The sequence below is a fragment of the Mytilus edulis genome, chromosome 3 (assembly GCF_963676685.1).
Source record: "Mytilus edulis chromosome 3, xbMytEdul2.2, whole genome shotgun sequence".
Taxonomy (NCBI): domain Eukaryota; kingdom Metazoa; phylum Mollusca; class Bivalvia; order Mytilida; family Mytilidae; genus Mytilus; species Mytilus edulis.
The window spans coordinates 10,836,655-10,864,575 of record NC_092346.1 but is presented as its reverse complement, the minus strand read 5'-3'; the positions used below and the strand labels follow the sequence as shown (position 1 = coordinate 10,864,575).

At 33.1% G+C, this 27,921-nt stretch overlaps 1 protein-coding gene across 1 annotated transcript in view; it reads left to right on the top strand.

The window, feature by feature from the left end:
• Window positions 1-24,955, top strand: part of LOC139515031 (uncharacterized) — an 83,678-nt gene extending 58,723 nt beyond the window's left edge. Inside the window, exons 15-25 of the mRNA XM_071304591.1 lie at window positions 2,034-2,139; window positions 3,659-3,843; window positions 17,992-18,135; window positions 18,579-18,764; window positions 20,123-20,194; window positions 20,753-20,867; window positions 21,281-21,435; window positions 22,054-22,113; window positions 22,459-22,626; window positions 24,038-24,121; window positions 24,836-24,955. Of these exons, the coding sequence (XP_071160692.1) occupies window positions 2,034-2,139; window positions 3,659-3,843; window positions 17,992-18,135; window positions 18,579-18,764; window positions 20,123-20,194; window positions 20,753-20,867; window positions 21,281-21,435; window positions 22,054-22,113; window positions 22,459-22,626; window positions 24,038-24,121; window positions 24,836-24,955 (1,395 nt within the window). The remainder of the gene's footprint in view (window positions 1-2,033; window positions 2,140-3,658; window positions 3,844-17,991; window positions 18,136-18,578; window positions 18,765-20,122; window positions 20,195-20,752; window positions 20,868-21,280; window positions 21,436-22,053; window positions 22,114-22,458; window positions 22,627-24,037; window positions 24,122-24,835) is intronic.
• Window positions 24,956-27,921: the final 2,966 nt, after the last annotated feature.

Genomic DNA, 27,921 nt, shown 5'->3' with positions numbered 1-27,921 from the left:
TCCCTTAACAATAATGTATACTAGTTCAGCGAAAATGGACTTCAGACTAAACCCTGGAACATAAATATGAACTCAAAGGAGTAGGTCCGGTAAGACCCCTTTTTGGCCCCAAAATTTAACAGTTTTACAAAATTGTTAAAATGTAAACTTTAAGTTATTTATTGGACAGTTGAATGCTTCTGCTACATAAAAGTGGGCTGTTTTTGACAATACAATTGACATATCTCGGGTTGAAGCACCATTAAGTTATGCTAAATAACTGAAATCTTCAAAATTCTATCATTTTAGTAAAATTTTAGACGGTTTCCGTGAAAAACAAAAGTGGCCGCATTCGTGTTCATCCTTAATATTGAAATGTAAGTTGTATTTTATAATAATACATAACATATATAAAGGTTGTGGATGAACACGAATGCGGCCACTTTCATTTTTGACTAAAACCATCTGAAAAGTTACGGTTTTTGGCATATTTGAGAGATTTTGCATATTTGAGCTTGAATCGGATCATTTTTAATGACTAAATCAGTTAAAATCTTTCACATTTACTAATAAAATCAAGTGAAATAGGCACTTAAGTGTTTAAAAAATGGTCAAAATCTTTCGTCAGATGAACTTGAAATTTGAGGCCAAAATGAGTCCTTTCCGGACCTACTCCTTTAAAAAAAAAAAAAAAACATACAACACTAACAAATGCCAAAAAATAGTTATAATTTAATATTTTGAAAATCGATTCAGAAAAGAAAGGAAAAGGAAAAGCTACACACACTCATTTCTATAAACTCATTTATCACACAATTTATTTTTAGGTCACCTTAGGTGAGCTTTTCTCATCACTTGGCGTCCGTCGTCTGTCGTCATTAACCTTTACAAAAATCTTCTCCTCTGAAACTACTGGGCCAAATAAAATAAAACTTGGCCACAATTATCATTAAGGTACCTTGTTTGAAAATTGTGTCCAGTGACCCGGCCAATCAACCAAGATGGCCGCAATGGCTAAAAATAGAATATAGGGGTAAAATGCAGTTTTTGGCTTATAACTCAAAAACCAAAGCATTTAGAGCAAATCTGACAGAGGTAAATTTGCAGATGAATTGGACAACTGGTTGTTGGGTTGCTGCCCCTGAATTGGTAATTTTTAGGAAATTTTGCTGTTTTTGGTTATTATCTTGAATATTATTAAAGATAGAGATAAACTGTAAACCGCAAAAATGTTTAGCAAAGTAAGATTTACAAATCAGTCCCAGGACAAAAATGGTCAGTTGACCCCTTTAGGAGTTATTGCCCTTTATAGTCCATTTTTAACCATTTTTCATAAATCTGAGTTATCTTTTACAAAAATCTTCTCCTCTGAAACTACTGCGCCAAATAAAATCAAACTTGGCCACAATCATCATTAGGGTATCTAGTTTGAAAATTTTGTCCGATGACCCGGCCAACCAACAAAGATGGCCGCCATGGCTAAAAATAGAACAAAAGGGTAAAATGCAGTTTTTGGCTTATAACTCAAAAACCAAAGCATTTAGAGCAAATCTGACATGAGGTAAAATTGTTAATCAAGTCAAGATCTATCTGCTCTGAAATTTTCAAATGAATTGGACAACTGATTGTTAGAGAGCTGCCCCTGATTTGGTAATTTTAAGGAAATTTTGCCGTTTTTTGTTATTATCTTGAATATTATTATAGATAGAGATAAACTGTAAACAGCAATAATTTACAGCAAAGTAAGACCTAAAAATAAGTCAACATGACCAAAATGGTCAATTGACCCACTAAGGAGTTGTTGCCCTTTATAGTCAATTTTAAACAATTTTCATAAAATTTGTACTAACATTTTCCATTGAAACTACTGGGCCAATCATTATAGATAGAGATAATTGTAAGTAGCAAGAATGTTCAGTAAAGTAAGATCTACAAACACATCACCATCACCAAAACTCAATTTTGTCACGAATCCATCTGTGTCCTTTGTTGAATATTCACATAGACCAAGGTGAGCGACACAGGCTCTTTAGAGCCTCTAGTTTTGAATATAGGTTATCTTGCCAAGTTTGATAGACAGCAATTTAAGTTCAGGGAATAAAGTGATGCAACATCCTGCAGTAAAACGATTGGTTGATGAAGGTCATGGGGTCAGAAAAGGTTTGTTCTGTTGTTATTTCAATATGCTTAAACGGATAGTTGCTACGATTTTACAAACATATATGTCAATGAAACCGCAACCGAACAATAATTTTTTTTTCAAAAATAGATGTCTATAATTGAATGGTAATAGCTACTTTCCCCCATCAAGAATTTATTTATCAATTTTCTAAGTATTTATTGTGATCAGTTATTGTTTGAAGAAATTAATATATCCTTGGAAACCTACCAAAGATTGGTATGAACAAGAATATATTGAAGAATTATGCAAATAAGCAACGGCACCATAATTTATCTTTTGTTCAAAACTTGAAATAAGTATTTGAAATGGTGGGAATATGACATTATTTAAAGTCACTTGAAAGATAATTTAAACATTTGAAGAAAATATTGACAACCTTACTGATGATTTTAATTTAGTATCCTTGTATATTGTATTTTCGACCTACTAACAAATTTCTCGAATTTCCCTTTTATATGTTTGAACATAGACATACCTAATATTTTCAGAGTCACTAGTATACTTGTGCATAAATTAATTGTATCAGACATATATTTTTATCTTTAATTTATTTTTTAATTTGAGTTCATTAGATCGATGGCACCTTTGTTGACAAAAACAAGCGTCTTGTGTTTTCAACCTATCAAAAAAAAAAACGGGTCAAAAGTCGGAAACGACATGTCGTACAAATCCGGAATTGGTTATAAATTTGATACCCAAGTTTACATTTATATTAAAGTGTTACAGGCGATCAAACTTTTGACTTAATGAATTAAATGGTTAAATATACAACTATAAGATATAAAATATTATTTTGATCAAGTTGTACACATTTCAGAATGAGGCACTTTGGACGCCTTGCACGGTCTTGTATACATTCATGTTTTTGTTAAATACTTTAAATTTGGTTAATGCATTGTGAAGTGAGGTTGGTGAGTATTGTCTGTAATTTCCACTTACAGACTGTTTTTTCTGTAAATAAAAATTAAATGATATTTTATTTTTTCGGTAAACATGGTAAAAAGCTGGAACGAGCATGCGTATTTCTGCATTCAAATTAACTTCTTTAAGTATTACAACTAACCACCTGACTTAATGACCTTGAAGTTAACTTTGCATGCAAAAAGACCTCTGCCAAAAGTTTAGAAAATTTCTTTATTTTAGACGGATTCTTTTGGAAGGTAAAACTAGTATTAGTGAAAGGGTACAAAAATGTAATATCAAATAAAAAAACGTAAATACTTAATTATAATAACTTTATTTGAAAAATCTTCACCACATGTGGATCATTTGCTATTGTAACTAAGTATAGCAGCCGAATATGACGTCATGTGGGCATGCGCAGCATACGGGAAGTGAAAGTAGAATTAGGTCGAAAACGTAAGACGATCGAAAACAAAATACGAGACGATATGTTCCACTAGGAATGATGAAACATTTATGGAGGAAATTAAAAAAAATATTTTAGCTTTCATACTAAATCTTCTCACAGAGTAACTACATATATTGAAATTACAGAAATTCCTCAGTCTCCGCCAGGACCATCAGCTGCTGACAGATTTAGTTCCCCATCACTAGGGAGTGCCAAATGGAGGCTGTTTGGAGCAGGTGGAGGTACAAGTTCTGCCACAACACAGACAGGCAACCAAGACAATCAAACAGTAATAGCATTTCAACAGGCACAGACGGAAGATGGCAGACAGGTAAATAAATTTATAGATACAGATTTGTACAGTAATTTCATTCACATTTATATAAAAAAGAAATATGAGATACATAATAAGTTATTAATTGAAATGAGGTTTTACAGAAAATCCAGAAAAAACAAAAACACTGAAAGAAAATTGATCAGTCGTGTTGCAGAAGGTTTGCAGGCAATTAGTACACAGACCTAAACTGAATCCATCATATTTGATTCCTTTGGGAGGGTAAGATAGTTATTGTAGCAAGAAATGTATTTTATAATGTATACTGTAGATACAACCTTGTAAAAGCCTTACAGCAAATTCCAACGAGTGTGAAGCTACATGTAGATTCTTTGGTTAGCTTCCTTGCTAGCTCAACCATGAAATCATTATTAGGTAAGGTAGACAAGCCTATGGGTGGAGTCAATAGTTTAATAGAGAACCAATCAGAACTAGTGACAGAATATAAACATTTTAAAACAAGTTTTACAAGTCAGTTTAAAAATAAGTTTTTGATCTTAATTCAAAATTTATTATTTATTAATCTTATTCACAAGCAATGGTGTGTTTGATTTGCCAATTTTATTTCAATCAATTACTCAGTTCATTTATAAATCCAAGTATGTGTATGTACTTAACTATGGTACAATCACGGCGTAAATATAAGGTTGATGACCCCCTTCTGTAGGGTGTTGCGGGAACGGAATGCGGAACGGAAACGGAATACGGAAACGGAAAGAAATGTTTTTTGAGAAAATATTAGAGGTTCTAAAGAGCCCGTGTTGTTCACCTTGGTCTATGTGCATATCATAAACGGTCTGAAAATTTCAGGACAGCTTAACCTTGGCCTAATAAACAAATTCATCCCCGTCAAATTTGCTCTCCATGCTTTGATTTCTTAGCCAAAAACTGCATTTTACCTTATGTACTGTTTTAGCCATGTCGGCCATATTGGTTCGCAGGCAGGGTCATCGGGCACATTTTTTTCAACTAGAAACCTTAATGATGATTGTGGACAATATAAAAAAGAAGATGTGGTATGATTGCCAATGAGAGAACTATCCACAAAAGACCAAAATGACACAAACATTAACAGCTATAGGTCACCGTACGGCCTTCAACAATGAGCAAAGCCCATACCGCATAGTCAGCTATAAAAGGCCCCGATAAGTTTGGTGAAATTTTTGTTAATAGTTTCAGAGGAGCTAGAAGATTATTTAGTAAAAGATTACAAAAAATTACGAAAAATTGTTAAATATTGACTGAAGGGCAACAACTCCTTCAGGGGTGAATTGAATATGTTGGTCATGTTAATTTTTTTGTAATCTTCTTTGCTGAACATTATTGCTGTTCACAGTTTATCTCTATCTATAATAATAATCAAGATAATAATGAAAAACGGCAAAATAAAAAAGGCAAAATTTCCTCAAAATTACCAATTCAGGGACAGCGACCCAACAACAGGTTTTCCGATTCATCTGAAAATTTCAGGGCAGGTAGATCTTGACCTGATAAACAATTTTTCGCCTGTCAGATTCGCTCTAAATGGTTTGGTTTCAGAGATATAAGCCAAAATCTATATTACATTTAACCCCTATGTTCTATTTCTAGCCATGGCGGCCATCTTGGTTGGTTAGCCGGGTTATTTGACACATTTATTAAACTAGAAACCCCATTGATGATTGTGGCCAAGTTTGGTTTAATTTGGCCCAGTAATTTCAGAGGAAAAGTTAACGACGACGGACGACGAACGCCAAGTGATGAGAAAAGTTCACTTGGCCCTTTGGGCTAGGTTAGCTTAAAATAAATAATAAATGAATGAAATAAATAAATAAATAAAGGAGATATAAAGTCTATGTTTTTAAGCCTGTTTGATTTTTCGTATTTTTTAAACAACAATTAAATAATTAAAGAGATGTGGGATAAACGTCAAATAAACAGAAACCTAACAAATATCTACTGCCGTGTCCTTAAGTGTTACATTTGTTGATCGGAAATCAACGGATTATTTCCGTTTCTTTAAATGTTTTTATACGGCTTTTAATTAGCTTTGGTGGTAGGATATAGTCTCCTATGTCTGTCATATTTATTTTTGTGTTTGAAGAATTCATTCAATGTTACTGTAAATTGGTATGATTGTAAATGAGACAACTTTCCAGATTTAAAGAGACCAAATAAGAATAAAATGAATCAGAAATTAGCCACTACAACGAACTCAAACGAACTCAAAACCTGTAATCCATAATGAAGTTTGCATCAAGGTACGATCGATGTAACGCTGTAAGATTTGGTGTGACTGACTTAGAAGATCGCACTTTTTTGTTGAAGTCATCGTGTTTTTTTAATATACACTGGATTCTGCAGTGATAATGGACATTTTGCGGCTGCAGTGTGAGTTTTAGCTGTCCGTCCATGTTAAAGGTTCTATACTCCTTTTTGCAAATAACAATGTCATACGGTGGCGGTGGAATGTGTGGTGGCAATCTAATTGGTTGCCCACAACCATAGCATGAACGAATCTGAGTACCAATCAAGTATTTTAAGTAATATCCCACGTTATCATTACCGTCTTTCATGGATGCATATTTCACAGTGAACCAAAGTCCTAAGGAGGTTTTCTTTTATTTGACCTGGGTTTTTGATTCGATTTTCTTTGTGGGTGTTTTGGGTGTCAAGAAATGTTCCTGAAGTTCCAGCCTGTTCACCACCGGAAATCCGTATTGATGACCTAAATTGCGACGATTCAAGTGGAGCCTTTAGGAAGGTTGTTATATGCTTGTTGCGGGACGACTCGGAAAGTTTGAACCAAGCATGAGATGGCTGCACGTGTTCTATGTACTCGGTACAGATCTGATAATCATACCAATAATTGCCTTCTCTGTGTCCTTTTTCTGCTCGTCAGCAAGTTCTCGCATTTTGGTACAGAATACGGTAACTTCGTTCTCTTGGTAATCCGTCTTTTGTTTTAATCTGTTATTCAAACTTTTGTTCGCATTTGTTGTGTAATGCGAAAAACCGAACCGGCAACCCACAACTAATTCTTAATGGAAGTAATAAGCAGTTTAGCACTAGGTTTTTTTTTATACTTCAAAAACCATGTATAAAACGCTTTTTCTCGATTCACATTCTCTCAAGTTCCAAATTGGCTTCAATTTAAACAATTTATTTTCGAAGTCAGTGTCAGTTAAACAATCTGCAAGTCCAACGTTTTTATCAAAAACATCTTTAATGAATTGGTTTGTATATGGATTACTAGTATTTATCCCTAATGTATGCAACTTTCTCTCAAGACTTAATCGCACATGACGCTGGCACTGCATATTTTTGGAAATTGGCATGTACCTACTAAGCTGTTAAAAATCGAACATTCATCATCTGTTCCTATAAAGAGTGTGTCAGCTCAAGTGTTTCGGAGGGACACAATTGAAGAGGCAAAGAAATCAAAGACTCTTTCCGTTTTGGTTTAATGAATAAGCACTGGTCCTAAAAACGCGAGCCATTCACCTGTTCTGCGATGATTAGCGTTAAATTCTTGTACACAATGGGCGTTACTACGAATTCGCCGAGGTTAAAAGTTGGGTCTATTCCCATAATTGTACACTCTGAGGGATTAGTAAGAAACATATCCATTTCCATAAGTTGCAAATCTGATGAACAAATACAGCAGAATTCAGGTGCACATAGTACTAGTCTAATGTACGGATCTGCAAGTGGTTGTTGGTCCTTGCATGCTTTTATCAGCTGAAACATACTGTCCCTATCCTTTCCGGCAACTGCGCTTTTCTGTGTTTGCTTTACATTGTAAATCTGGTAAGTGTTTCTCGGCAATTCTAAAGGATTACTGACATGTGTCATACCACCTGCATCTTCTAAAATCACATAGAAAGTTTCTTTTGCGCGTTTCCCAGCTTCAAGATGTTCACCTATATCAGCCAGTACTCGTTTACTTGTACGTACGTACGGCATGTTTCCCGTCTTATTGTGTTACCATGCACATTCGTGAAAATAGGAACATCTCCTTCGACTACATACTGTAAAATTTCAAATCTGGTTGGTTTTCCAGCACTGTCATGCAGTTCATACAATCTTCTCTTAAAACCTTTAGTGTTTTTAGACATCCAATATGTTCTTGTTAGTCTGAAGACAGAATTTCTCATTACAAAAGGTTTTTTCTTTAATACACTTATATTAGATATTTCTCCATCAGAGATATGTACAGAGACAAAATCACTCTATTGTTTTCCATGGCCCCTGCCATATGAATCTGTAGGTCGTCTCGATCTTTCAGAGCTAAAGTGTCAATGACAAATGTTGATGTCTGAATGCAATCAACTGGTACTGATTACACATAATCTTCTTTGTCTCCGGTAGCACTACAGTGATTTTTTTTTTGAGATATTTTTTTTATCACATAATTTTAAAGTAAGTATTATTCTGCACAGTTTGTAAAAATCCAAAAATCATTATCATATCACAACTGGGAGTAAATCGATAATGAACTTATGTAAATAAAGGCACATGGTAGTTAATCTAAATATATAGGCATTTAGGAGGGGCTAATATGTCAATCATCTGTTGATGCCAGTGTCCAGCTGTTAATCACTGACCACAATATAAATAGTGTGATTGTATCTCATTATATCATGTGTATTGCAACAAAAGTAATTTATATAACTTTGAAGTAAACAGAGAAAAGTGAAAGTTATTAAAAAGGAGAAAATCTAAAGGGAAAAAATCTTACCAAAATGAACGAAACTATATATATAAGGATAAGAGTGTGAAAGTATCTTTGAAAGCCTCTGACAAACTTTAAACTTTTAAGGTTCTTACTACAAACAAGAAGTATATGTCTCTGAATCTGTCTTTTGTTAGGAGTTTCAGGCACTTTAACCAATTTTAAGTTTATGTGAAATTTTTAAATTCCATAAAACTCAAGAATCATGTGAGGCAGTCTATTTTCAGCAAGGGGATGGTCTTGATCTTTTTTGGAACATGTCTTTTATTGCACAATTTTAATGTTCTAGCTAATTTCATAGTATATTTCTTTTTAAAATACAAGTGAAATCATTAATTCTTTATAGTGAATATAATGATGTTAAAAATTGTTCATATGCAGCTGTTCATTCCTGTTATTCTCTTATCTTAGACTGTCTGGATAGAGGCGGAGCTTTGTCTATATTTAATTACTACATCACAGATGTTGGTCAAATCTGTGACGTCAAACTCCCGCCAAATGTTAAGTTAGTATTGGTCAGTGCACATATAATTCAAAATTTACAGTATAAGAGCATCGAAGACACAAAGTGTGTGGTTATATTGATAAAATAATGGTGTCATAACACTCCTGGGGTGTTCTCAGTGGAACTTTTGTATTAATGATGCATTTTAGGGGTTCTAAGGGGGAAATTCAGTTTTAAGGTCATTTCTCTGAACAATTTTTCATGAGAATTGTTAGCAAAAAATGAAAATAGAAACTTCATTGGTACCCCTTTTGGTTTGACTTTGATATATGTGATTAAAGAGAGTATTTTCTACAATACCGTGTCCCAGTTTTTGGATAATTTGTTTCTTAATGAATTTATAGTTATCCAAAGATGAAAGGTGAAATGAGGTTTGGTACCCAGCAGTTAAATCAATATATCTTCTTACTGGAGGCATATATCAAAAATCTGAGACACGGTTTTGTTTATAGTGTATGGTTGATTAAAGCGATGAAAACAAATTTATACTACCATTTGACCTGAATGTGTCATTTTCATCCAAGTTGGAAGACCACTTTTTGGGCAATTAAGGAGCTATAATTTGAGATTAATCATACCAAAAATTAATTTATCTACAGATTAAGAAGAATTAATATTTCACCTTTATAATGAGCTAAAGATTTTAAAAATCCATTCAGTAGTTTTGGAGAAACTAATCTTTAAAGACTGTTGGTTGGAGTCAGAAAATTCTGACTGTAGTGCTACCTTATAAGTTTACAAGGCTCTTTCACGGTTAACTGTTTAGCAAATTGCTCCATGTCTTCCTTTTTCCTAAAACGTGTTCAATAACTATATAAGTCATGATGAAGCATAAAAACCTTCGTAAGTTTAACTTTATAAAGCTAAATCACTGCACAAAACAAAAGCTAAAGAATGAACTACCGTATGACATTTTGCTCTTCATATCCTCAATAAAATGCATCTTTATAAAGGGCTAAATCGTTTGTTTTGAATGTCATATTTGTTTTTTGTTTTAATTCACAAATCAAGCAGTTATTATTTTTCGTTTCATTTGCTTTACATTCGTTATTTCGGGTCTTTCCTATATATGTTATTTTGTCGCTGGTGGGGGATAGTCTCAATAGCAAACATATCATATTTTCTTTTTTTAACTTTTAGTTTTAAATATGTTGATGGTATCGCAAACTTATTTCCAAGTTGAACCTATTTTATTGATTTTGTTCCATGTGCGTCTACCCAATACCACTATTGGATTCAGCTAATGGAGGTCTGGCCTAAGCCATTATGATATCGGTCAAGAATGTGCCAAAAATATCGCAAGTGTTCGCAGATTGTACATGGGTAGCTGTCAAATGGATCTTTGTTCGCGTAGAATTTAAATACGGTATTTATGAAATTGCTAATGAAAAACTGACGTTTTGTTTAAAAGATTGTTACTGTTTTACCTAGATAAAAAGGGGTAGCAAAAAGCTCGAAATTTTGTGAACGATTCTAGTCCCAACATAAATACGTTTCCTTTTTTATACGACCGCAAAATTTGAAAAATTTTTCGTCGTATATTGCTATCACGTTGGCGTCAGCGTCGTCGTCGTCGTCGTCGTCCGGCGTCCGAATACTTTTAGTTTTCGCACTCTAACTTTAGTAAAAGTGAATGGAAATCTATGAAATTTTAACACAAGGTTTATGACCACAAAAGAAAGGTTGGTATTGATTTTGGGAGTTTTGGTCCCAACAGTTTAAGAATAAGGGGCCAAAAAGGGCCCAAATAAGCATTTTCTTGGTTTTCGCACTATAACTTTAGTTTAAGTTAATAGAAATCTATGAAATTTTGACACAAGGTTTATGACCACAAAAGAACGGTTGGGATTGATTTTGGGAGTTTAGGTTTCAACAGTTTAGGAATTAGGGGCCAAAAAAGGGCCCAAATAAGCATTATTCTTGGTTTTCGCACAATAACTTTAGTTTAAGTAAATAGAAATCAATGAAATTTAAACACAATGTTAATGACTACAAAAGGAAGGTTGGTATTGATTTTGGGAGTTTCGGTCCCAACAGTTTAGGAATTAGGGGCCAAAAAGGGACCCAAATAAGCATTTTTCTTGGTTTTCGCACCATAACGTTAGTATAAGTAAATAGAAATCTATGAAATTTAAACACAAGGTTTATGACCATAAAAAAAAAGGTGGGTATTGATTTTGGGAGTTTTGGTCCCAACAGAATAAGGGGCCCAAAGGGTCCAAAATTAAACTTTGTTTGATTTCATCAAAATTGAATAATTGGGGTTCTTTGATATGCCGAATCTAACTGTCATGACTGTGTATGTAGATTCTTAACTTTTGGTCCCGTTTTCAAATTGGTCTACATTAAGGTCCAAAGGGTCAAAAATTAAACTTAGTTTGATTTTGACAAAAAATGAATCAGTTAGGTTCTTTGATATGCTGAATCTAAAAATGTACTTAGATTCTTGATTATTGGCCCAGTTTTCAAGTTGGTCCAAATCGGGGTCCAAAATTAAACTTTGTTTGATTTCATCAAAAATTGAATAAATGGGGTTCTTTGATATACCAAATCTAACTGTGTATGTAGATTCTTCATTTTTGGTCCTGTTTTCAAATTGGTCTACACTAAAGTCCAAAGGGTCCAAAATTAAACTTAGTCTGATTTCAACAAAAATTGAAATCTTGGGGTTCTTTGATATGCTGAATCCAAAAATGTACTTAGATTTTTTATTATGGGCCCAGTTTTCAAGTTGGTCCAAATCAGGATCTAAAATTATTATATTAAGTATTGTGCAATAGCAAGTCTTTTCAATTGCACAGTATTGCGCAATGGCAAGAAATATCTAATTGCACAATATTGTGAAATAGCAAATTTTTTTTTAATTAGAGTTATCTTTCTTTGTCCAGAATAGTAAGCAAGAAATATCTAATTGCAAAATATTGTGCAATAGCAAAGATTTTTTTTTAATTGGAGTTATCTTTCTTTGTCCAGAATCAACTTAAATCTTTGTTATATACAATATACAATGAATATTCACTTTTTACTACCAACTGAAAAATTATAAATAACATTCAGTGATAACAAGCAGTTTTTTTTACATCTTAATATTTTATGATGTATTTAAATGAGTAGTTATTGTTGCAAACTCCATTAGAAATTTTAATTGAGATTAGTTTTGGAATAAGGGAAAGGGGGATGTGATTAAAAAAATTGGGTTCAATTTTTCTCATTTGAAATTTCATAAATAAAAAAGAAAATTTCTTCAAACATTTTTATGCCCCACCTACGATAGTAGAGGGGCATTATGTTTTCTGGTCTGTGCGTCCGTCCGTCTGTCCGTTCGTTCGTCCGTCCGTCTGTCCCGCTTCAGGTTAAAGTTTTTGGTCAAGGTAGTTTTTGATGAAGTTTAAGTCCAATCGACTTCAAACTTAGGACACATGTCCCCTATGATATGATCTTTCTAATTTTAATGCCAAATTAGAGTTTTTACCCCAATTTCACGGTCCACTGAACATGGAAAATGATAGTGCGAGTGGGGCATTCGTGTACTGAGGACACATTCTTGTTTTGAGAGGATTAATATTCAACAGCATAGTGAATTGCTCTAAGAGAAAACAAAAATTTTAAGTTCATTAGAACACATTCATTCTGTGTCAGAAACCTATGCTGTGTCAACTATTTAATCACAATCCAAATTTAGAGCTGAATCCAGCTTGAATGTTGTGTCCATACTTGCCCCAACCGTTCAGGGTTCAACCTCTGCGGTCGTATAAAGCTACGCCCTGCGGAGCATCTGGTTTTTTTTTTAAATTCTTTCATATGCGACCTAGCCTGCAGTTTCTGTTCAAGCTCTCGATTTAACAGATTTGACAAAGGTTATACTACTTCCCAGAGAGAAGGGCTCGAAAGGAGTTGGCCCTCGCGAGTTTGGAATTTTCAGATAATTTGCGATGCATTCTCAATAGATAGGATTCACGTCATTATTTTAGCAAAACTAAAAACTAAAACTTATTAAAGTTTACCTGATTGTTAATGAATCGCTGCTATCATTGCTGAGATCAGTGCTGCTAGATATATTGATAACTGGTTGGGGATTTTTTTCGACAAAAGCATCATCACTGTTACTTTTTTCCGTGGTACAAACATTAATAGGATCAGTAATAATGTCCAATGACGGTAAAGAAGAGGAATCAGAATCAATGTATGAACGGTTGCTGAAACTTTCAGTTTCATGCTTTTTTTCCTCCGAATCTGTCGAAATCAGAATTAAATCTCAATCTGCACAAATAAGCCCTCTCTCTTTTATCCCCAGACCCGAATGATGAAGATGGTTCCACGGTTTCCTGGACCTGAAATAAAATGTATGATTAAAGTTTCTACATGCATAATTCAGTTCTTTTTACGCCAACCTTATAGAACTAGAGGAAGACTAAAGCGACTGAGTATACTGCACCGACTAAATGATCGATAAAATAAACTGATATCACAGAGATATGTCTCGCCTTTTTGTAATTTTGATAATGCAAATGTTGAAATTAAAATAGCAATACTTTAACATGTAAGTTATGCAAATATTCAAAGTCGATACATTGTTGACGCCGTCGCCGCCGCCGACGCTGGAAACAGAATACCTATGTCTCGCTTTTTGACTCCATCAAGGCTAGACAAAAACTGACCATTACTTGTTACCGAAGTAACAAAACAACAATTGTAGTTAATGGTAAGAAAAGAGAAAACATTTTCAAAACAAATTCCTATTTGATTACTGATTAATGAGGGAAATGCCATTATTGGCTCTTACTGTGTTCCATGTCTCTTTAAGGGATGTACACATGAAAGCAAATGCTGACGGTCGGCACTTAAAGATAACCAGTCATGAGTGCTGACACCTATACATGCAGCATAAAGCAATTACCATCCATTTCAAGTGATTTTGACGTCATTGTATCAAGTAGTTTGGTTTCCATGGCAACAAACAAATGATTTTCTTCCGGTCAAAAATGGCATATAGAAAGCGGCCTGTGGTGTATAGTACATTGTTACGTATGTCCTTCATCCCACCCATCCTTAACCACCTCCCATTGACCCCGGATCATGCTGTTGATTTAAATATAAAAGAAAAATGGGGTTTTATTACCAATTAAACAACTCTCGACAAACGACACAGAAATTAACAACTGTAGGTCAACCTTCAACAATGAGCAAAGCTAATACCTCAAAGTCAGCTATGTCATTGTGGCGTGGTTAAACATGAAGGCGGAATCCCAACTACCCCATAATCTTGGACAGTAGTGTAACATAAACAGATCATAATAACAAAAGACCGTTGAAAATCAGTTGAAAAAGGCTTAACCCATCAGCTCATTAAGGATGTACACCTCAGAAAAGCCATACATTTCTTGAATTAAACTTTTTCTTAACCTGAATTTTTGGCTAAAAAAACTGAGTTGATTAGTAAAAAAATTGAAAAAAATTGTTACTCAAAAACTAACAGAGATAACTTTTGATTATATTTTTTTTGATATTTTCCACAAATTTGGCAGTACTCCAGATAAGTTTGACGCAAAAATTAAGAAATGAAACCCGTAAGATTTATAATCATTGCGTATCGAACACACGGACAAAGTCCTGGTACTGCAATGAGTTTTAAGTCGTCAAATTCTTGTTCGTTTGTTTCCAAGTATGCAAACGAGTATTGTATTTCTTTGTGCATCATATTCCCCGTTTCAATTGAAAATTTTAAGGGCGCTTAATATTTATCTCTCTGTGACCTAAATAGACCAAGGTGTTACGAATTTGCAGTTTAAGAAGGTTATAATAGTTCTACATTTATATATTTTCCGATATCTCTATTAGTTTCCCATTTCATCTTTTTATCGTTGAAAACTGTATCTAAAATCATCCCTTTATCCTTGGTTGCTATCAGACGCTTTGCCTGTACAGTTGTTGCTAGGGTGCTCTCTTCGAGGTCCGCGTTAGAAGTATAAATAGTGGGTAGCTATTCAGTGTAAATTGTGACCGACCGTGCAAGGGCTGTATAGCCAGTCAAGGTCGTTAAAAACTTCCATATATATGTGTAAATTGTCATTTGTATCGGAGACGTTGCAAGGAGAAGAGCAGAAAGTTAAGACAGTTAATTGTTTAAGACGAGTAGCAGGATAAGTCAAACAAAGTGGAGTGTTTGAAACCTGCTGAGAAGATATAGATAGTTTAGGTTCCGTAGAAATTGTATAAACAGGGTTGGTGCTAAGGTTTTGCGTTCCACATCTCTCACTATTGCAGTGAGTGTTTGCTGTTAAACCATACCTTAGTGCTGCCCTGTTCCAACAGTTTTATAAATATATTTCAATAAAGTTTCATACGTCCACAGTTAACAACAGTTGAAATAGTTTCCATACATTCGTTTTATTAAGGTTTCAGCCCGTTTGATACATTTCGGTTCAGCCCGTTTTATACATTCAGGTTTAGTCCCGTTTTAAACATTTAGGTTCCAGACAGGTTCCAAACATTTAGGTTTCAGACAATAGTTCCAAACCGTCTGACCCGTTTCAAACATTTAGGTACCAGACAGGTTTCAAACATTTAGGTTTCAGACAATAGTTCCAAACCGTCTGACCAGTATCGTACATTTAGGTTTTTAGACAAGTTTTATACATTTAGGTTTCAAACCAGTTCTATACATTTAGCTTCCAGACTATAGTTTCAAACAGTCGGTTTTAAACAGTATCGGACAGAAAGGGTTTTAAACAGTATCGGACAGAAAGGGTTTTAAACAGTTTTAATTCAACAAGTTCGGATTAGGTTGGTAGGTGTTGAAAATCATTTTATATAGTATAGTATTTGTTTCAGATTTGATAGGGATAGTGTAAACGTTTTATTGACTTTAGAACTTTTGAATTGCTTTTCAAATCCCAGGAAACTGGAACGAACCTGAGGATAAAAATATATAAACGTCCCCGCCCGGTTACACGTTACAAAGGTAAGTATGTTTGGTCTGGTTCCATGATTAATAAAAAAAAAAAGATGGGATTTTTAACCAATAAAGTCTTATCTCATCCTATCTAAATCTGATCTTAAACCGCACTACAAAAAGTTATAAAGGAAACGGAATAATGATAATAATATGTAATTTTACTATCCCACACTCTATTTCATTTATATTTACACTTTTAAGCATACCTCTGTAGAAACTTGGCAAATTCTTCTTCCCACATGATTTTCCCACATGATTTTGCTTGACGAGTAGATACAATATGAGCCTCAAAAATAACGCCACTTCGTTTTTAAACGCTTCACGCTACACTGACCTGACTTCAAACGGATTAACTGTTAACATTGATCAGTACGCCAATCAAGTCTCATATCTATTGCAATAATCTTCATCAAAAGATTTAAGGAATCGTTGATGACAAAATATAAAATTGATTTACTTTGAAGTTCAGAACATCAAACAATGCAATTATGATTGCGTAGTACTAGTTCATGGTAGATCTGGTGGGAAAACATCATTAAGGGAGCTAAAAAAAAAATGGGTCAACTATTTGATTTCATGGGAAGGGACAGGAATATTAAAAAAAGATTATTACTTTGACCCGGTAAGAACTTATAAAAAAAATTGACTTGGCATGAAGATGAGACAAAAAAAATTGAACTATCATGTTGAAATTTATAAGTAATAGTTACTCTGATTTTTTTTTTTAAAGTTTCCAAGTGATAGGTGCTAATTGTTCATTCAGTGCTTCTGCTTTTTAACGGTCAATTTCTGCAAGGGCTGTTTGTAGTGGAAGTATTCTTTTTTAAAGCTGCAAGTCATTTATTTCCAAAACAGGTGCTACTTTCTGTATTATCTGCTGTCATATTTTCGACATATTTGTTGTGTGCTTTTGTTATATCACTCTTTATTGATTTCACCAGTTCTCATCATATTCCCCCTGATATTCAACCAAAAATCCGCTTCTTTCCGTTTCCGTTTTCCGTTTCCGTTTTCCGTTTCCGTTCCGCATTCCGTTTTCACCGTTTAGCAACACCTTGTGTAGCCTTTAAATTACAAATTTTTCAAACTGAAATAGTATTAAAACAACAAAGATAATGAATAATAGAGATGGGCCATTTTGTACATTATACAAAGGGGAAACTTCGAGCAAGCATTATTACTTATTGTGTCATTGCATTTCAAAGTTAGACGGAAGTTTGTGGCAAATAAACCAATATTTTTGTAGAAAATCCAGATATTTTTGTTATAAAATTTTAAGCATAGATTACTCACTTGATTTTCTATATCATGTGCTAGCGTTTATTGTTTACAAAAAGTCCTAAGCAATCTTATTTTTATTTTTTTTTTAAATCGTGCTTAGTCACGAAAGTTGAGCACACCCTAGGAGGTGTACTTGAATTGGTCAATATTAATATTTGTTTAAACCAATATCTAAATTTATAAACTTAATTTTAGGAAATCATTGATAGCACTGCTTGCAATAATCCTCCATTTATCAAGCACTAAATTGCCAACCATGACAGCACAAGGGGAAATGCTGTGGATTTTCTTTAACATTTCTATTTGTTTAACATTGAATCAACACAAGGGTACAAGGGAACAAAACATAAACCGTAACTCTGCTTTTTACTTTATTGTAATACACAGAATTTTTTTATTCAATCAAAAACTATAAGAAATGAAATTTAATTTGCAAAGTTGTTTAGGTAAACCTGTTTGTATGAAACATACATATTATAAACAGGCCATTTACAGGAGTGTTTTCATTGGATGATGAATTGGTACTATGCTCCCCAATATTAAGGTAATAATCACTTCATGGCTAACAAGGAAGCTAACCAAAGAATCTACCTATAGCTTCATACTCGTTGGAATCTGCTGTAATTTATCTTTGAAATTGATGTTGGTATTTGCTGTATCTCAAATGTCATTGTTTTATTGCTTTTTCAGATGCTGAAACCTCTACATACTACTGTTGTAAGGACCTCAAACAATACAAATAAACAGGACCAGAACACAGCACCTACAAATCAGACAGGGAATCAGTCACAGAAACCTAAGAAAACTGGTTCTTTGGCACTCTTCTTTAGAAAGGTAAATTAGTTGCTTTAACTTTAAATGAATTATTATTTGACAAGATTGAAAATTTTGACAATAAAATATATCATATTTCAATGCAGTGACCTAGTTTTATGAAGAAGAAGTTTTATTTCCATTAAATGTGCTCACAAGGCACATAACATAATTCAATTTAAATCATTAACAAAAAGAAAGACGAACAGTCTAGTATACATACAAACAATAGAAAAAAAACATTTTGAACACCATGAACTACACACATATACAAGTATGTGTTCAACAGTGTTTCCCTTCTTCTCAGGTACACGCCAAAGTATTGTTCGAATAAGGGAAGCCAGAGCATGATAACTGCAGTAAAATAAGCGCAAAACTGCATGCAGACATTTAGACCTTAAATTTTGATAGAAATTTCTTGTTCTTGAACAGAATTAATTTGAAGTATGTTGTTTATATTGCAGTTGTATCATATGTCCTCTGTAAGATTACGAGACTTATGTGAGAGGTTACATATTGAAGAAGGAGAAGATGACCTTAGGAGAAAGATATGGACTTGTTTTGAACATACACTTGTGAATCACACTGATCTCATTGTTGACCATCACATTGACCAAATTCTTATGTGTGCAATATATGTGATGTCAAAGGTCAGTTATTTTCTTTGTAATTTGGTGGTCAGTTATAGGATAGAAATGACTGTCTTTTTAAAAAGGAAATTGTTAACTCAGTGTTAATTGTCAGTCAAAAATCAACAACCAATAACATACCTGTCAACTGACCCGTATTCTGCGGGTGTAACCCGAGATTTTCACAATTCTGAGTGATCACCCGGAACACCCGCCGGGTCATTGAAATAACCCGGGAATTCCGAAAATGACCCGATTTCACCCGTATTTCATATAGGCCTTGAGATTGATTTCATAAGTTATATTCCTTTGAAATACCGGCAAATTCGTAATTCTTCCATGAACAGGAAGTTCATTTAGCTATGTAAACTGTCAAATTAAGTGACCCATTAAGTGCATGGCTTCACTTGACAGCTTTGGTGTCAAACACACTGTTAATTAACACCAATTACCTTTAGCTTTTATAGGTCGTAAATAAATTGCACCATTGGTTTACAAACTGAACTAGTTACTTCCCCTTATTTGTCACCATTCAAAATTATTCCTTATATTTACGTTTTATGGGTGAAAAAGATTAAATCATAAAAATATAAAATTCAAATACATATTGAAAAATAACTTTTCATTATTTTTATACCTTTATACAATTTTTTTTAAAAAAGTTGAAAATTATTTTTTACATTTATACTTCCTTTAACTGTATTACTATATTTTATCATAGTCTAATTTCCTTGTTAAATGAAAAATAGCGACCGTGCGAGGGCTGTATAGCCAGTCAAGGTCGTTAAACACTTCCAATTGTTGAATGAAAAATATTATGGTGAAAGGCTACATAGTCATTTGTCTCAAACATTTCATCGTCACAGGTTGACAGATATGCAATAAGTTGATTGCTTGACCTAAATGTGGTAAATTATAAGTGGAAATTTTTCCAAATTAAGCTGTTCCTGCATGATGAAATTTTCCTGGTCATGTTAAAATAATTAGTAATCATTAAAAGTATAACAAAGAAGGCAAAAATTTGGCAATCTTCTGATAATTGATGATGAAATGATTGCTTATATATAACCATCCAGCATTTGTAAAAATAGTAACCACACAAAAGTACTTTGCAAAGGGAGATAAACTAGCTGTCTATTTATAATATTAATAAAAAGTATCTGCCTATTCACTTTAATATTTGAAATATTAAGGTTGCGAAATATTTTTCCATTGGAATAAAACATGTTTAAGCATTAATCGTCTTGAACATGTATGAAATATTTGCCACTAGATGTTCAGCAACCAACAATCAATCAATAAAGCTTTTACTTCATTTATTCCTCTGTGGCTGTTTAAGGTTATCACGGAACTGAAATGATTAGCTTGGTATTTTGCAGGTTACAGGGAACTCTCAGTCATTCCAGAATATAATGAAATGTTATAGAATGCAGCCACAGACACAAAGTCATGTAAGTAATTAATGCAACAATTAAATAATTATTTTTATTTTCAGTCTTTTGTAAGATATTTTTAGTGCAATTTAATATTTTTATTGTCTGAATCAAATTTGGTTGGGTAACAGTTTCGCCTAAATTGTGTTAGTTCATTGATTCTTTCAGTTCACAACTGCACAGAACAAACAAATATTAGAATTAGCATTTAGTGATATTCTGCTAAGCAGGCAGTAGTTAAAACTCTGAAAAAGAAAAGATGGGGTGGAAGGATGTTTTCCATTGCACTGTTAATCTTGTGAGCTTGCATTTGCAAGTACAAAGCAGAGTTTATATTTGTATCCAATAAAAACACTCTTTAAATGAATTTGGCTTAGATATGAAATTTCCAATTGTATTTATTTGTCCATTTATCTTTTTGAATTCTGAGAGTGGCCATGGTGTATATTTTTAAATTTAAGAAAAGTAGATTGACAGATTATTTATGAAAATGAATAGTCAAATTAGCTAACTGTGATGTTGGTCTCATTGGGTCTAAGCATTATCTTTACAATGAACTCTCAACTTCCATTACAGGTTTACAGAAGTGTGTTGTTGACAGGTCGACGAAGACACACATCCTGTGGTAGTGATGGTAGTAAAAATGATGCCAGTCGCTCGTCATTGCCCACAAATAATACAGGTACGACAGGTAGGAACAACTTCCAATAAAATTGAGAATGGAAATGGTTTGATTCTCTTTTGTGATTAATTTTATTATGTGGAAACTGTTTGTAGATTTTCAGATACATAGAAGTAAAGAAAAATATAAATCTTCTTGATGAGTTGATGTCAACAGTTATAATATTAAAAGCTTCACTTGCATTGTGTTGTTGTATCCTGCCTGTGTAAGATGTTTTCTCTATGCCCTGGCTCAATACCTCAGAAAAGGAAATATTTTTCAAGCTACATGAATTCGTACAAGATTCAAAGATTTATCTTTAAAAATTCAAATTTTCTGTTAATTGATTACTAATAAAAACAAGTACTTACAGTACTTGTATTTAATAACCCACATGTGTTGTAGTTACCGATAAAATAAGTTTTGCTCTTTTTTTTTTGCAGAAAAATCAGAAAACCGAGATTTGATAAGGTCCACAAGCACATTATCTGTGCCTCACCCTGGGAGTCATCCTCCTATGCCAATCCACCTGACTTTGGGAGGGTCAGGATCTGAGGCTGAGCAGGAAAGAGGGGATCTCATTATGTTTTACAATCAGGTAAACTTATAAATTATCTTTCAAACTTGCATTCTTATGCTGGTTTATCTGTGTGATGTTTATTTTGTTAATGTATAGCACTTAGGACAGCCTTTCAGTATATTATGTCTTCGCAGTAATTTTAGAGAACTATTTGTTTATCATTTATTCAGTTTGGGTTATTTCCCTTCGAACAGAAAAATTATAAGTGTATGGATAAAATAAAACTGTGTTTAAATTTCAACATGAATTAAATATAAATAGGGTTCAAATGCTGAATTTAAATATTGGATTTTAGTCACTGTTTGCAAATTGGTTGAAATCAGGGTCCAAAATCAAACTTTGTTTGAACAACTAAAATTGAATTTATTGGAATCTTTGATTCAGTTCTTTGACCACATTCATTTTGTGTAACAAAACTTATGTGTCAAATATTCAATCACAATCCAAATTCAGAGCTGTTTTAGGCTAAAATGTAGTGTCCATACTTGCTCAACTGTTCAGGGTTTGATCTCTGCAGGAACTCAGGTTTACTGTCACTCTGACAATATCATGTTTTAATTACATCAAAGTAGTTAATTTAGTTTTGTATGATTTATGGAAAATGTTAACATATGTAGTTATTATTTTTTTTTGCAGATTTATATATCAAGATTGAAAAGTTTTGCACTGAGATTTTCAGCTACAGTTCCCTCAAGGGTAAGTCATTTTAGCTTGAATACTTCATGGCAAATAAGTTGATGGTTAAAAGCAGTAAAAGGATTTATCATTTGATATTTCGATTATTTCAGTTATTTCTGTTTTTTGTATTCTTCTCTACAGCTTCAGCTGGGTTTTAATCAACTCAATATGTACAATTTTATCTTCACCATTATGATATAGACTAGTGATTTTTGGTATATTTACAAAATGGTTACTGATTTTAAAAATATGGAAAATTTGCTCAGAGGAAAAAATACTATAAAAAACAAATAACATGTTTTATCTTTTTTTTTTCTTTTTTGTATGGCTTTTTTCACTTCAAAGTAAAATGACTCATTTTAGGATTGTCCAGCTTTATCTCCCTTACCGATGATGAAACCTCAGACATTGTCGCCAAGACGAGTATCCTCCAAATATCCAGTATACATATCTCCACACAAACAGATTAACCTGAAAGCAACTCCTGCTACAGGGAGAATGCATTATTATTTTAACCGAAGTCTGGCAAAGGTATGTAAAAAAACAAATACAAAAATTGTTCCTGGATACGTGATGGGATATTCCTTTATTATTTTAGGTTTCAAATTTATATTATCTTTCATCTCATAGGCATAATAAAAATCCTACCTATGAAAATAAGATTGAACAATTAACATATAGAGAGTTAATGTTTTACTATACAATGAAATTATGTCCCTATTGCTTGATAAAGCAGACTGTTTTGTAAAGTAACTTACTATGCAAAATATACAACTGAAGTGATTGAATTGAAATTTCTACAGTCAATTTCAATGAGTGTGTAGCTAAAGGTAATATCTTAGGTAAGATTCTTAATTGCTAGCTGAACCGTAAAATCATTGTTAGATAAGGTATACTACCCTCCTTTCGAATTAGCATAGTCCTTTAGATAGATAGTTTGGTTATATGTCGGACTAGTCTACTCTAGAGGGTAGTTTACCAAATCTGACAATGAATTCACGATTTAGCAGCTAGCAATCAAGCTAACCAAAGACATTACCTTTTCCTACACACTCATTGCAATCGGCTGTAAAAGAGTTTCTGTGATTTATTGTTCAATTTGCAATAATGTTAGCAGGGCAAGTTTATCAATGGAAATTAGTCGTGTTCTTTCATTGTCAAAATTATATTAAAAGGTTGTTTATCATGAAAGTTCAATCATATTCCCCAAATATCTATCTTGTCATAAAACTATAACAAGAATTATCTTTCTTTGTTAGAAAATAGTAAATCCAAAATAAATCTATTATAACTATAATTTTATATTAATTTTATATTAAATATTTTGAAATATATTTAATATACCGGTAGTGCTTTAATAATATGTTGTAGGAACAATTATTGTTTTTTAGAATTCTTATTGAAAACGTAAAGATAAAAGATGGCTAATGTATATTTGTAAACCTATTTAGCTATCTTAAGAACAATTTTTATGCCCCAACTACGATAGTAGAGGGGCATTATGTTTTCTGGTCTGTGCGTCCGTTCGTCTGTTCGTTCGTCCGTTCGTCCGTCTGTTCGTTCATCCGTCCGTTCGTTCGTCCGTCTGTTTTTTTAAGGAAGTATCAACGAAATAGGGAAGCCCTGTTTTCAGTTGCCTCAGTATAGCGTTGTACATGTAGTGGAGTGATATGTTGTATGCCAGACTTGTTGCAAGTTTTGACAACATTATTAATGCATGGGGTTAATTTGAAATCAGAGACATATAGATTTGTATAGTATATACCCTCAGAACATCCTTTTATTGTGAGATTTTAAATTTAAAAAAAGATTCTCATGCCATTCATGTACATGTACAACTGATGTTGTCAATGTTTTCTCTATGATTTATAATTTAGACACTTGTAACATGTATTCTTGTAAGAGGTTTTGTATTTGCATGTTTTACCTGTTTATTTTCCAGGAAATGACACATTTAGAGCTACCATTGACTGCCATATCTACTCCTCAGAAAGATGAACACTTTCCTTTCCCAAATTCTGTTATTGTAAGTTCGTTTATTTTTCTAAATTCAAGTAAACTGATGTTTTTTTTCAAACACCCTAAAAAAAAATATGAAAATATTTTCTCATAATTTTTGCTATCACTTATGATGTTTATCATGTATATATGTTAGCAGATGTGGTTTTGACATGGAATAATCAAAGTATATATACGAGCAAAGAAGTCACTTTTCAAAATTTCTCTTAATTATTTTGAAGATTACAAATATCATGTAATTTTCGAACCGAAGTCTACTAATCATCAACAAAAATCTGTAATCTTTGAAATTTATCGATCTTAACATATTTTTTTTTTATGGAAATATTAGCCAACTGATAAGTATTAATATTATCTTTATGATTTCCAAAATTTTATAATTTTAACAAATATTTCATGTTTTCTGTTAAAGGGAAGAAGTTTCTCTGAGTTAAAAAGTAAGTAACATCTATCAGTATAATGGTGATACTGTGCCAGTAACAATAGTTGTGTTAGTGCCACTATCTGGTTAATAGGTGGTTACAGTACAACCTATTATGTTTATTATCTTCACTTGAGCTTATGTTATGGTGTTTTCAAAATATCAAAATAAGGTTTCCATGTATTTTAAACAGATTGTAAAAAGATAACAGAATAGGGTGCGACATGTTTAACCTGTCATCCTGTTGTCTAACATGTATGTACTCTATGCAGTCCTATTGAATATCTAAACTATATCAAGGTGTTATGTAGCATTGGAGCCTTGATAAATGTCTACCTTGCCTCAGTAAGGCCAGATATGAAAGTATTCACATCATCATTCATTGCTGGCAAGGAAATATCATGTCCAAGTGCTTCCTAAGTAAACAATAAAAAAAATCAAGATGTAACAGGACGGTTTGGTTAATTTCTAAATAAATATTTCAAGTCATACATTTGTATGTCAAAAAGTGAGCCCAGCAGTAAGTCAGCCTTTTTGTTGGAGCCTTACCTATTTGCCATCCAATGGTGTTTTACCTACGTAAAGGACTTTTTTAATGTATTATGTGTAATGATATATGCAGTACATCGGTTTTCTACCTTTCCAGTCCTGTATGCAGTAGCAAAATTAATCCATTGTCCCTCAACTCAGGTTTCATATGGTTACCAATTCCTGTTGATTTATATCTAGGCTGCAAACACATAAAGTTTACATAAAAAAAAGTCTGTTTCAGATAAAACTTTTATAAATACTGAAATCATGAAATGAAGGAAAAAAAGTTCTGAGTGATATAATTTGGAGTGTTAATTTAATATTGTTTAATCTTCCAATCTTTCCTCATAACAGATTTTGTCCTCCTTATAGACAGGTTCTGACCACTTTTGACCTTTCCATTTTTTGGCTGTTAATTATTCTTCACCTATTATTCTTGTGAACAATTACTTTACTTCACCTCTGGATGATAAAAGTTTTGGCCGTTTTTATCATATACAGTAATCTGCTTGAAAGTAAACCTAATGGTGGTTTTACTGTATATCAGCAGTTACTTGCTCATTAAGGTAGATAGTTGTCATTATAATTAAATCATTGTTAATTACACAGAACTTGTCATTTGTGTAAACATTCCACACATGTTTATACTTCTGTTAGGATGATCACACCTTGCTACTGAACTCAGATCATAGGCTATAAAATCTATTATAGGTAACAACATATAGGTTACTCATTCTGTCACCTAAAGGATAAAGATCCTGTAAAACAACAATGATTTTGTTTGATTCAACATTAATCACTTCAGCCCCATGTGGATCAATTATATATTGGAGAATCATTTCTGTGGATCTCTTGGGCCGATTTAGGATCTTTTCTCTGTCTAACAGCATTATTAATTTCTATTATTTCATTGCTACACAGAACAAGTAATGAAAACATGGAAGTGGTTTTAAAGAGTTATTGTGTATAGGGATTGCACCTTTTATTCTGAGGAAGATGTTCAAACTAAAGATTACATCCCCATGTCCTGCATGGTGTTCAAAGATGAGTGTAAACTGGTTCAATATAAAGAGTTGATGAAGTCATGTGAAGAGAAACCAGTCGTATATCAAGAGCTTCAGAAGCACAAATAGTGCAAAACCAGTGCTATATTGATAGCTTAAGAAATCCAAATAAAATGAAACCAGTGCAATTTTAAAGCTGAAGTTCTAAAAGCCCAAATCAAATGAAATCTATGCTATAAAAAAAGATTTTGAAAGGATATCAAAGTAAAACCATTGCATTATAACAAGATTTGGAAGTCGAGATAAACAAACAAGTGCAATATTATGTAAAGAATTTATGAAGCCATTATAAAGTTAAAAAGACATTGCAAAATACTTTTTATGCCCCACCTACGATAGTAGAGGGGCATTATGTTTTCTGGTCTGTGCGTCCGTTCGTTCGTCCGTCCGTCCGTCCGTCCGTCTGTCCCGCTTCAGGTTAAAGTTTTTGGTCAAGGTAGTTTTTGATGAAGTTGAAGTCCAATCGACTTCAAACTTAGTATACATGTTCCCTATGATATGATCTTTTTGATTTTAATGCCAAATTAGAGGGTTTACCCCAATTTCACAGTTCACTGAACATAGAAAATGATAGTGCGAGTGGGGCATTCGTGTACTGGGGACACATTCTTGTTTATAGGGCTTTGTATCTGTAACTAATTTTGTTATTTATTTCAGATCTTCAATCCAAGCTAAGCAAATGCCTTATAATAACAAGCGACTTCAAGAAAGATGACTTAGAGTTAGATATACCTTTAGTTGCTCCTATAGAACCTTTAATCACACCACCAGAAACACCCATCAAACCACCACTAGCTGCTAAACAGGAAAAGTAAGTCTTCAACGTTTGATACGTCTACTTTTATTTAATTTTACAATTGTATGCAAATTTGTCTGCCGTTACGTAAGATCACACAAGTTCCCATAAAGTTTCACATCACAATTTAAAAAGTGATTGTTGTTTTACATAAGAAGATTATTCGGAGCAGATGTTGGGTCATTCCGAGCCAAAAATCAGCTTAATACAGAAAGTATAAATTGTCTTGAGATAGAACAAAATTCATAGTAAATATCTTGCTGCTATATTGTGTAAACTGGAATTTTATGCATGCCAGTTTTCATGTTTCTTTTATTAATTTCACATTCCTCACAACCTATAGATGCTGTATTTAAGAAAGTCATCAAGATGTTTTAGAATAAGTAGCCACCTGAAGTGTTCCAAGTTATGAATTACAGGAATATAACACCTGCCAAAAATACTCCAGTTTACAGTATTATGTAAAACTTTATCAGTGTAATCCACATGTTAGTTATATCATAATGGAGAAATTCCAAACTTTAATGTTTTAAATGAGTGGTTTGAGGAGTATTGGAGGTGACTTTACTAATGAGATTTTCTTCAGTTGAATTTGGCATGAACTTAAACTCTTCAATCAAATATTAGGCACCTCAACAAAGAGCAATGTTAGACCCACCAATGATTAAATATTGAAGGTTCAGTACTGTAAATTCAAAAATGATTGTGATGTATTTGTATAATAATGAGACTGGGTGACTATTGTAATAATCAGAACTCGTATTTTGATCATTAATATATATATATCAGTATCCAGCTTTTCCTGAATCTCCGGTTAATGGTTGGCCATGTGAATCTTGCTTATAATATGTGAATTTCCAGTACTTAAGATTGATGATCATGCAATAGTGCACAGGTGTAGCTATATCTGCTCTTAGTACTGATTGAACTACAATAGTTGCTTATTCAAATGTTTGAATATCAATAGTGTTAGTTGCAATCAAAGATGGCCACCA